Source organism: Cygnus olor, chromosome 4, assembly GCF_009769625.2.
Source record: "Cygnus olor isolate bCygOlo1 chromosome 4, bCygOlo1.pri.v2, whole genome shotgun sequence".
Classification (NCBI taxonomy): domain Eukaryota; kingdom Metazoa; phylum Chordata; class Aves; order Anseriformes; family Anatidae; genus Cygnus; species Cygnus olor.
Window position 1 is genome coordinate 4883657 of NC_049172.1, and position 11731 is coordinate 4895387.

Genomic DNA, 11731 nt, shown 5'->3' on the forward strand with positions numbered 1-11731 from the left:
TAGGATTTAGCTGAGTTCCTCTATGCCCTCCAGCCTGCTGAACTGCCAATTTGTAAAAATGCTTTAGTATTAGAGAGTTTTAGGAATACTGTGACCTGGTACTCCAGTCCTTGATAAATTACCCGGGGATACTCTAGAAGAGCTGCAGAACAGCCTCCAGGTGGGATTTTGTCTTCGGTTCATATGGCCCAACACAATGCTTCAATTAGCTTCCATTTGTTGAAGAAGTAACTCTTATTTATTATTCTCTCCTTTGAAATCAACTGAGAGTGGTGCAAGACCAGATAATGCTAAAAAATGAGTTTGGAAAAAGCCAGGAAGAAGGGGAATGAGGAGAGCTAAGATCAGGACCATGTGAGACTGCCTGTGAATACCTTTCAGAAAGACTCTTTTTTTTTCAGAAAGTCGTCTTCCAGAAGATTTCTAAATGGGAGCAGTTCTATGACAGAAGTGGTGGTTACTAATTTTCTACCCAATTTGACTTTTGGGAGGAAAAAAAACCAATATTTTAGCATCTCATGAGTATTTTTAAATCATTGAGGTAGTAGAAGGGTGCTAATAAATGCCCCGATCATTCTGCAACATGGAAATAGTTAACTTTTTATGCCTTGCTGTGTGTGGTAATTGCAAAAGGCACATCATTGATATATGGCCGGATGCAATTGGGAAGTCCTCACAAGCTACATAATTTAACATTGTGTTTTGGCATGTCTTCAAGGGCTAAAAGAGTGATAGAGAAGTGTTATAGACATTTGAAAACCTGTGAGAAGTGAATTTGTGGCTTGCAAAAATTCTGTGACAATTAGCATCCAGATAGCAAAGTTTTCAAAAATGAGGAAACTGGACTAATACTGATTTACATCAGACGCACTTAAAGGGATCAGATTAAGACTGCTTAACTTTAAGCAATGAATAATCTGTAATGTTTCAAACTCTTAGATGGAAATTCTGCAAAGAAGAAACTTTGAATAGCGCTGTAACAAGAAATCTATGAGTGGATTATCTTTTGCTCATTACTTAGACATAAAATCGAGTTAGGTTGTGAATGCAGAATATAAAGTGGGCAGATTTACAGCCAGCACGCTGTGGAAAAGAACAGCTGATGACTGCGGGTCATAGTTGACCGTGGATTTCTGGCCAGTGTCCTAGAAAGGAGATGCAAAGGGGATGTGGTACCTTGTTTCTGAGGCACATTTTCTAACATGGCTTGTCCAGCACGCTTGAAATTGCTGCCGGAGTAGTTTTAAAATGAAACAAACATCCACGCCTATCCATACCCCTTTACTCCCACATACAGTGTGGAGGATCTGTGCAGAGTTCATGTGGGTGACAGTCTTCGTGGTGACAGTGGTGTAGGGACATGTCCTGATTGAAGATAAATGTTTCCTCTGTGACCTGTGTTTCCCTGTTCCCTCTCCTGCCTATAAACGGAGGTTTTCAGTATAGGCAAGAGGGCCAGAAAGGAAATGCTACAACACGTCACCCTCACCTTCTGTGCTGTGGGAAGAAAAGCAAAAAGGGGACCTCAGCAGCAGGACTTTGCCATCTTCCCGGCCAGGATTAACCACTACTAGCTACTACTAAAAACAATTAGTTTGCTGCTCTCCCCTTCAAATTGTGTGGCTATTATAGCACAGCATCTTTCAACATTTAAAGCCATCAGCACAGACTGGTACATGGCATCTTTGATGGCTATTCCATGCAAAGGTTCCCTCAGCTTAACAAAAATCACAAGAGGCATTTGGACCATGCTGACCATAACATTTCTGTAATAGCTTGAGAGCTGGGGGAATTTATAAAAAAGACAATGAAGGGAGTAAAAAATGAAGAGCATTTGATGGATTGAAGTATTTATATGATCAAAATAGTTACTAACTTCAGTTAGCATCAACCTTTTTCAGACAGGCACAGGAACTTCCAAAGACCAAGGGGTGTAGCCCTCACACAGATCCCCTCCTGCAACTAATTCTAACCACCCACTGACCTTCCAGGGTGGAAGATAGGAAACCTCTATTCTTTCAGGCTCTCTGACATCAAGAAAAAACATCAAAAGAGCAAACATGAAGGGAAGCCGGCTCCGTTTTAGGTTGGCAGGTACAGAAGGGCACTGACACCTGCTGGGAGAGATGCAGCAGAGCATATGGAGTTCCCCATTTTCCTTTTCCAGCCTGCGAAGGCGGGTGGGAAGGAAGGGCACTCAAGCTATTTTAGGTGCAGTCAGCGACTATGGGAGGCATAAGGGCAAGGCAAGGTAGGGGCCGAGCACAGGTTTTCTAAATAAGAAACAGAACGCTTTCAGCCAGACAGTCAATATAGGCACGGGATTGACAAAACAAGGAGACTCTGCCAGTATTTACAAAATGTTAGTTTTTGCAACCAAAGGGTTTAAGAAGGTCAGCAACGAAGGCAGCATTTCCAGTCTTAAATGGCAAAGGACAAAACTAGATAACTCAGCGGGAGACACCTACAACCTGTGCGTTCTGCCCGTGCTTGAGTTGCAGATGCTGCTGTGGGGTTAGAGCTTCTCAACCACGCTTAGCAGAAATTAAAAGCAGTATCGTTTCACTTCTAAGGTGTTAGCAGTAGGAGGCTTGGGCTAGAAAGAAGGAGCATTGTTCTAACACCCTTCCTGTGGGATAGGGTGGGGACAGGGAGTAGGCTGCCGAGGCACCATTCTTTTCTGGCTGAAAGCTGTGTATGTTGGTGGATTTAGTAAACTTACCACCAGACTGAGGATTCGAAGGTCATGAGAAAACTGTGGAAACAAACTGTTTCACAAGGAAAACCATAAGATTTTAGAATGCAGTTTCATTCCAAATTGGAACAAAACCTGAGCGTTTTAGCGCTCATCTCATGTCTGTATTGTGTTTTCTTTTTGTAGTGGGCTCACATGGCAAAGTTCAAAGTGGAGACTGATGTGTTGTTATGAGATTGTCACAAGTCTTTCCCACTTGTTTGTGGAGAGTAAGCTTGGGTGAAGTCTGTCCTCTAATGCCAACAGAGTTGCATGTAAATGCAATTCTGTCAAAGCTTGTCTAGCAAACTAGCATTGTTTATAGTTTGTCGGCCTCTGACTTTCAGAGATTGTGACTGAATTTAAGAGATCTTCTGACATATGAATGCAAAGCCAGCCATCCTGACGACAAAACCAAAAAATAAAAACAAGCCTAAACCAAAGACTCACTGGTTTTGATGTTGCAAAAGTCACTGCTTGTAGAGCCAATCTTCTATAACATCAGCCAGTCCCTTAATCCTCTACTTTAAGAATTTAAATGCAAGTTATCTTTAAACCCCCCGATCCTTTACCTGCTTGTTAAAACTGTACCGTGTAAAAATTTAGAAAGTGTGCAAACTGGAAAGCTGTACAGGGGAGGAAGCTCACAGCCGAAGCACTGCTATCCAGCCAGTTAAACATGAGACTAGCAGCCTGTTAGACAAAACGGGTTCGATCTAACCTTTCAGGCACCGGCTTTCTGCTGTTGGGTCCAGCACTTCCAAGAGCTGTGAGCCTGTAAGCAGAGGTGGCATCGGTACCGGTGCATGTGTGTGAGCAAGGCTGGAGGCAGCTGCCTCTAGAAGCACCAGCAGTGACCATCTCGCTGAGCGGGTGCTCCTGCCACGGACATCACTGGTGCGGGTAAGAGAACGAAGGAGGCTTGCCTGAGCAGGGAGACATCACTTCTGAGGTTGCTTCCTCCCTGCAAACCTCAGCTATGGGTTCCCTCATGAATATTTAGCTCCCTCGGAATTAAGCTCTGGAGTTTTGGGAGCCCTCTATCCTTCGCCTCTGGGATACTGAAATTGCATGAAGTGAAATGTTATTTCCAAAATAACTACACATAATTAGTTTTAAGGTGCGTGCATTTGCTTGTTATAGGTGAGACTGTGTTTTGCTGAATAGCTGCTTTCCCCCCCCCCCAGAATGCATGTCTTTTGAGATGCACAGCAGGAGGCTTGTGTCTTTTGGACCACTAGGCTTTAAGACCTAATTGCATCAAAGTGAACTCGATGTGTGAGCTCTGCAGTGGTTTCTGTGCACAGCTCCTACACCGGCAGTGGTGCTCTATGGATGCGTGACTGTAGGAAAGTTGGTAAAGCTCTAGATATACTCTGCTTACACCTCTTACCTTTGTTTGCATAAAATCAATTATTTAAATTATTCTATCCGTATATTAGCAGATGTAAACATTCAGACTATCTTTCCAAGTGCAGTAAAAACTCTAGCTTATATTTAATTGCGGCAGAAAAGGTGATCTACAAAGGAAACTTTACATATGTTATTTCTTTTCAAAAATTTTCACTTACTCCTTTACCAGTACCTCACATCTTTTCTGTTACTGCAGGTTAAAACTGCAGCAGCAATTTCAGTGCCCCCAGGAACAGACAGATCTTTCTTCCAGTCTCTCAGTCTATCAAATAAACAGGGCGTGGAATTTTGTTGTTGTTTTTAAATTAAAAAAAAAAAAAAAATCACAGGCATGAAGTCCTGGCTAAATGTCTTTCCCCTTTCTTAGTGCTTTAACACTTATGATTTTGTCATTACTTTCAAGAGAAATGAGACATGAGGGGTTCATTTAATTATTTCATAAAGCAGAGAGACTTTGTCTTGGTCTTCCGGTATTTATTATATGCAATAAAGATACAAAAGGGGCACAAGCCTATTTTTTCTTCCCTTGCAGATCACTCTTAGCATATTTTTCTTCTTTAAGAAGCTGCTGGAGATCGCTGTCTAGAGGTAATCTGGTTTTTATTACAAACACAGAGCCTCCCCCCCAACAGGAAAAACATGTCGTGGGTCTTCCAGCACGATTGCTTTCAAGATTGTAGCGCGGTGCAAGAGCTCCAAGTTTCACACTGCCTACACCGGGGGCCTTTGATAAGAGCCACACCTGCTTTGGCACCGCCGGCTGGAGCTGAGCAAAGTGGGAGCTCGAAAACATTGGGGCGTTCCCAGCACAGCTCCCAACCTTCTGTGGCTCACTGCAGGGGGATAGTGATGGCGTTACCGCTCCTCACCTCCCTGCACCTAAAGCTCGGGGGGTGTTTTTGGTGCTGGAGGCTCCGCTCACAGCCACCAGCAGCGGGCTGGAGCTAACGGCAGCAAGGATGGGGGGAAAAACCCTCTTACCGCTGACGTAGCTTCCACGTGGCAGTATCTGTTACAGTTTTAGGGTACAATTTTATGTCATTTCTTTGGCAACAAAGGCAGCTTAAAAGGTTTCCTCTGCTGCCTGCTGGTCTCCAGCTCTTGCAGAGAGGGCTTTTTCCTGTCTCCCGTAGGTCTCTCCATCCATGTGCTGTAACAGCTTGCGGGACCCTGCAGCAAATCGGATTACTGAAATGACTGGGGTTTTGCTGGGAGGTGGTTTTTTTTGTTTAGAAACAACAAAGGTTGCGGAGTGTTTGTTTTTGTTTGCCCAGAACGATTCAAGGATCTGGTTTGGGCTAACCCCACAAACCATGGCACAGCTGGGCAGGAAGAGGAGCAGACTGCAGCGCCGGCATCACTCGGCTCGGGCTTCAACCTCTTTACAGCTCCGCTGCTAAAGACCATACAAAGGGGCTTCGCAAACAGAGGGAGCCTTGCTGGTAAATAATGACCCGGTTTTGCGTAGTCACGTTTCCAGAGTATTGGATAAATGCTGGCAAAAAGTCGAACGTGTTCATTTGGGACTTCAAAAGAAAAGGACTGTTTCTGTTGTCGGGTTGCTGAGTTTGCCACATTGTTTAAAGCGCTGGATTAAAACCCATGGCTGGAGACTGGTGCTTTTTTATTATTTTTTTAAATACATGTGACTGGTGTCATCTTGCATCTTTTTACAACTGTATAAATATAAACAACCTGTGGTGAGGAAACGTGTAGAGAAAAAGCGCCTGACTTAATTTTTTTTTACTTTCTCTTGCCTTCTGTGAAGAGTTAGATTTTTCTTTTACCCTGTCCTTACTCATGTACTGATCCAGACACTCAGCTTTCTTCCGTAACCTCTCCTGATTAGCATGACGTGGACGAAGCTGCCTAATCCCCTCTCCCTTGTTCGAGCAAAACAGAGATGAGCTAAGGACTCCAGGAGAAGCAAGGGGAGCACAAGGCGCTTGCAGACCCACCCTTCAATCCGGCTCCTTCCGAAGAGCAGGGAGGAATTTTGATCTCCCTCTAGTGCTCTTGCCCTCAGCCATTGAGCCCAGGCTTTTTAGAAGGCTTTATTTTTATGGTAGAGATTCCTAAAGTGCAGTTTTACCATTTCAGTAGTAACGCTTTTCTTGTTACTCTGACTTATTGTTGAATTTTATTTCTGTTTCTTACTCGAAGTAGGTTTTTTTCTTTTTTTTTCTCTTTCCTCCTGCAGTCAGATGCACACTGCAAATGGCACAGACAGTGCCTCCTATTGTGGCTCATGCTCAAGACGTCACATATGTAAAATGTGACTTGCAGCACTTTCTTTGAAGCCTAACCACAGCCAGGGAGCTGTAATTGCAGTCTTTGATTGCGCCGACTTCACTTGTGGATTGGGCTTTGCTAGGGCATGCCTTGCTTGGCCAGACTTCAGCTACAGCCCCCCAGTGAAGCCTTAGATGTGGGAAGTCTTCAGTCTCCTTAGCTCATGCCTGTGGTTTCTTGAAAAGAATCCTGATTTGACCTGTTTTATATCTGTAAGGCAACACTATCGTCAGTCTTATTTTTTAGGTATTATTTGGTTTATCAGCAGTGGAAGCAATTTCCAGCATTCAGCCTTAACGTGCAGCTGGGAAAAGGCTGGGTTCTAGATGCTGTTTTCGGGACAGCCACCGTGTAATTTCTGTGCTGCACTATTCTCTTAGAAAAAAAAAAATATATATATATATGTGTGGTGGGGCTTCACTGTGCCCGACCCCTCGCAGAATTACAGCAGTATCTGCAGCCTCACTATTGGAGACGGGCAAATGAGGCATGGGGAGAGGTTGTGGAAAGGAGGCAGCTGCTGCGAGCGCTGCTTTGGGACCGAGCGCAGGCTGCTGGCCCCTATCCGAAAAAGCTGAGGGCCAGAGCAAGGCCGTGGTCGTTATTTTAACCTCCTGACTTCAAAGACAGCTTGCTGGTACGGGAAGGGGGGAGGAGGCAGGGAACCATCTCAACAGAAGAGCATTTCATTTCCTTCGGTGAAGGAGACATTCCTGGCTGCTAATGGGGAGTAGCTCTGAATCACGGCACTTGTATCAGGCTGCTGTGAACTACTGGCCTGGCGCCTCAAGGCCATTCCTCAACAGGAAGCTGAATGTTTTCATGTAAGACTGAGAGGAAAACCTTCCCAGGAAGAGCAACCTGGACCAAACCTTTGAAAATCCAGGATGAAAAGGCACAAAATAAATATAAAGCTGCAGGGTGCTCTCCCCAGTGTTCCTCTGCTGTTTGCTTGGCCTCTCTTTCGTGCTCCTTGGAAAGGTAGAGCCCTTCATAGTGCTTTGATCCGCATGTGTTATGGAGCACTGGGCTTTTTTTTTTTTTTTTTTTAAAAAAAAAAAAGCAGGAAGCTAAGAAGGCTTTTTTTAGTCGGGACTTGGGCTGGTTTTATGAGGAAATAGGAACTGAATTAGTCAATACAGACCACCTCTGTTGAAACCACTGGGTTTCCAGTGGACTTTCAGCTGTGAGGCCGCAGTGGCTGTAAATGTCCTTTTGTGGCTACAGGCAGCAGGTGAAAATCATTTGTGATGTACCAGGGGATGGTGGTGGCTGGGGGAGGGAGCGCGTCCTTCAAGTTAAAGCTCTGCAGTACACTCCAGCAAGCTTCAGCATCCTCAGCTTTCCCTTCCACTCAAACCATGGTCACGGAGGTGGCCTCTGCTGAGGAGTCAGCATGGTTGGTAGGAGTGTGGGCTCTCAGATCTCGTGCTCACCAAAAGCAAGTGGTCCCAAATCAGTCTTGGAGGCTTTCTACCTTGGAGTACATCAGCCCCTGTAACTCCTGTGCAGTGGCTGTACTCGAGCAGCACTGGCAGAGCACTTTGTGGTGCAGGGGATTACACTGAAGCTGCAGGGTATGGGACTCGGTTACAAGTGGCCCTTGTTTAAATACTGCAGCTGTAATACTTGCTGAGTATTTGTGCTTGTGGCTCTTACAGGCCCAAGCAATCAACCTGTTATGATTAGTCTAACAGGATGCATGCAGTTGGGAAATTCTGGTAACAGAAGTTTGAGTTATGGTTTAAACAAGCCAGCTTCTTCATAAACTTGTTCTGTCTTGCTTTTCAGGATTCAAAGTGTCAACAGTGTATCTGTGTCTAAGTAGTTTGTGTTTCTTCTGGTGAAAAATTCTCTTACCTTCACCACCAAATTGCATTCACATGCTGATTTTGGTCATTCCTCGAAGCTCTGCTCCTTGAAGCCTCTCTCTACTTGTTGGGCAGTTGAGTAGTACCTGGAGGTTAGCATTGGTTTTTGGGCTTCCACTAATCCTGAGTCCAGCACTGGAGACCAGGCGTCCAGCCATGCAAAAAGCCCGACTCGCACGGCGGTGGTGGGGAGCAGCCCCTGCTACAGCCCGGTCGCCTGGGGCAGGAGGGCAGGGGTGGTGGTTGGTGAAGGCACCTGATGTAAGCCAGAGCCCAGTGATGAGGACCTGTTCCCCTCTGGGGAGAGGAAGATCAGTACCTGTAGGCTTGCACTATTGGCCTTTTCGCATGCTGTAAGAACATAAATCCTCCCGAGATCCCAGTGAGCTGGTTGGCTGGGGAAGAGCCCTGTTTCTGGAAGACGGACTGTACCAGAGCAGCCTGACTCCTCCTCAGTCGCGTGGTTGCGGGGCAGGGTCCGTGTTCACAAAAGCCTCTCCCACCAGATTCCTCTGCCCAGCTGCTCCCAGAACACAGCATTTCTGTGTTTCTACAGTGCGGAGCTGGAGGCTCTGAGCTAGAGGTTTAATTGACCTTAACAGCTGCAGTAAAAAAGCCCGAGGATGTCTAATTTCGTAGCAGGTATATGGGTCAAATGTTGTAGATAGATAAATTAAATCCACTACAAAAGGAATTACTTCTGTAATATGTTGAATGTCTAAGTAGCTTTAAAAGTACTTTTTAGTTGTTGTGGACATCTATTTACAATCCAAAGCATTCCAGCGTGAAACAAAGCCATGAATATTCTTGCAAACTTCAAGCAAGTGCAAATAGCGATGCTCCACACTTAACTCAGACATTGCAAGCCCACATTCCACTCCCTACTGTCAGAGTTACAGGGACCCATCACCACGTGTTTCCCAGAGGACAGCCTCGTTGAATGGCTTATTTTAAAAAGAAGAAAACATAGGTTTCAAATCATCTTTATCCCTGTCTCTGTCTCTCTCCTGTCCCTGTAGGTGGGAAAAGAAATGCTTTCTCAACTTGCAAAGCAAAGGCGGCGACACCAGGACCCCTGCTGGAGATGGAAGCTTGTTAAACCCTAGGTGTGTCCTTCATCCACACAGACCACCCCCAAGGAGTCTGTCTAGGATGTCATTCACCCTGATGTCACTGCTAGAGACACTGAATCATAAAGACAATCACTGCCAAAATCCTTCACTATCACAAGGTCCAGCCCCGATATAAATAGAGCAAACAAGCTCCTGGGTCAAGCAGAGCAGTTTTGTCTTCACTCCACCTCTGCCTTGCACTCTTAAGCCCTCGTCTCATCTGTGTCCATGTCGAGTCAGCAAACAAAGTAGCATGGCTGTCTCTGCCTGCTTCAGCCAACAGAGTTATGTAGACCACAGCTGCCCCATACAGCACGTCGAGGAACGGAATTTGCCTGGACCAGGATGACACACTCAAACTTCTTTTTATTTAATGGTGCAACAGGATCAATTTCGGTTTTAGCTTTTTTAAGAAACTTGAATGCTTTTATATTTAACTTTTAGGTTGTAATTTCCTTGGTGTATATTTTACTAGGTATGAGCTTTTAAACAAGTGTCAAAAATCTGAACTACTTTTTAAATAAAAGGGTTTTTTCTTTTTTTTTTTTTTTTCCTGCCAGAGGAAAAGCCTGTATGGAAAAAAGGTGGCTTTTTTGTTAAACTATTTGTAACAAATAGTGGCCTCTCAGTCTATATAGTACAGTGTCATATAGAACTAAATAAATGTAACAACAGTCAGCTGGTCAGTAGACACATCAGTCTTGCATCACCTACTCTGTAAACATAAGCAATACATCCAGCAAATCTGACTGCAGTGAGTTCTCCTTCTCACCCATTCCCCTTCTCCTTGTAAAAAGCCCAGCACTTGAATTATTACTTCAATTGTTCTGTATTTGTATCTGTTTTTGTTAGCCTGTTAGTGGGATTTTATGCCAGTTGTTGAAATGAGCATTGATGTACCCATTTTTTAAAATAGTAAGGCACAGCCTTTGCCAAAAATACTGTCAACCAATTTTTTTTTTTGTCATTCCAGTTTGAGTTAATGTGCTGAGCATTTGTTTTTTAATAAAAGCTTTGTAATAAAACTAAAGTCAATTGTCTGGCTTAAGAAAAAAAAAATTTACTCACACTTGAAGGAGCTGAATCCCTAGAAAGGAGCTGCGAGCCCCCAAAAGTGCAGACACTTCTAAGGCTGCAGGCTTTTGGCTGAGGGGCCCCGTGAAGGAAATGCAATGCATTCGGCTGCTTGCTCACCTGAAGCTGAGTCAATTTGGAAGATGTGGAACTTTTTTCTTCCTAAAGGGAGCAGAAATCTTTTGTTTTCATCCCAGGAGTAAGGAATTAGCAGCCCAGTGCTCCCTTATGCTTCTCAGTTAGAATTGGCCCAACTGGGAGTAGCAGGCTCTGTGGCTGCTCCCTCTACTTTCAGTTTCCTATTAAAATCTTACTGGTTTTAAGCCGATGATCAATTCCCTTCCTTCTGGATGCCATCCATGCCCACATAAGGGGCAGGAGCCTATACTTTAATTTCTTATGGTATGGCCCTATAAATTCTCCAGCAATCAGGGACTGGAGCCAGCTGCACAATCAGCTGCTGAGGGCCTGGTTTCACGCTGCCAGACCCAGAGCAGCAGCACGGCCTGCCTGCTGATGGTGGTGCCCACAAGGGGCATTCCTGCGATAGCAAGCAGCTCCTCTGCACTCTTCAAACCTGAAAGCACAAGCGTTTGAGTCTGTCCAGCCCCAAACGCTACCAGCAACTTCACTGCTACCTTTCCCCTTTTGTTCAGGGACTGGTATTTCACAGCTCTGACAAACAGATACAGCTGCCTGACTTCTACTAAAGGACTTCACATGGGGAAAAGAAAAAAAAGCCACTGTAGCCATAGGTAAATTATTCCAATGGTTTGTAAGCACCACTGCAAAGAAATGTTATGGACTGTAAACTGAATCAGCATACCTTGCATCTTGAACCTTGTGTGGTGTAGGACTGGCCTGAGTCAAGCTCAAGCCACAAGAAGTGACACAGGTGCATTAATCCCAAAGGAAGCTTCGTGGTTAGGCTGTTTGTAGCTGACCCGTTGCATAAGAAGAAATTTCATAATTAAAAATGTTATATAACAGCTTCCTTTTAAACCAGCGTGCACTGCACACAAATGCAACTGTAAGAATGCGACCAGCATATCAGTCCCTGCAATGTTTATTTCTAGCAACTGGTGATTACTTACTTAAATTTTTTTAAAAAGTGACCCAGCAAAGGAATACTTTCAGACAGCAGGAGAAAAGTCCTCTCAAAGAACAGCAACTACATACTGGAGTTTTGCAAGACCTGGCTTTATTTCCATTCTTGTCAGTTAGCCCAGCTTTTG

General features: G+C 44.6%; 1 protein-coding gene across 4 annotated transcripts in view; it reads left to right on the forward strand.

The window, feature by feature from the left end:
- LEF1 (lymphoid enhancer binding factor 1) overlaps window positions 1-11338 on the forward strand; it is a 64193-nt gene extending 52855 nt beyond the window's left edge. For all 4 annotated transcript variants that reach the window (XM_040555404.1, XM_040555403.1, XM_040555406.1 and 1 more), the window contains one exon: window positions 9330-11338. Coding sequence is in view for 2 of the 4 variants with exons in the window: in XM_040555403.1 (XP_040411337.1) it covers window positions 9330-9409 (80 nt within the window). In the remaining 2 variants the exon portion in view is untranslated. The remainder of the gene's footprint in view (window positions 1-9329) is intronic.
- Window positions 11339-11731: the final 393 nt, after the last annotated feature.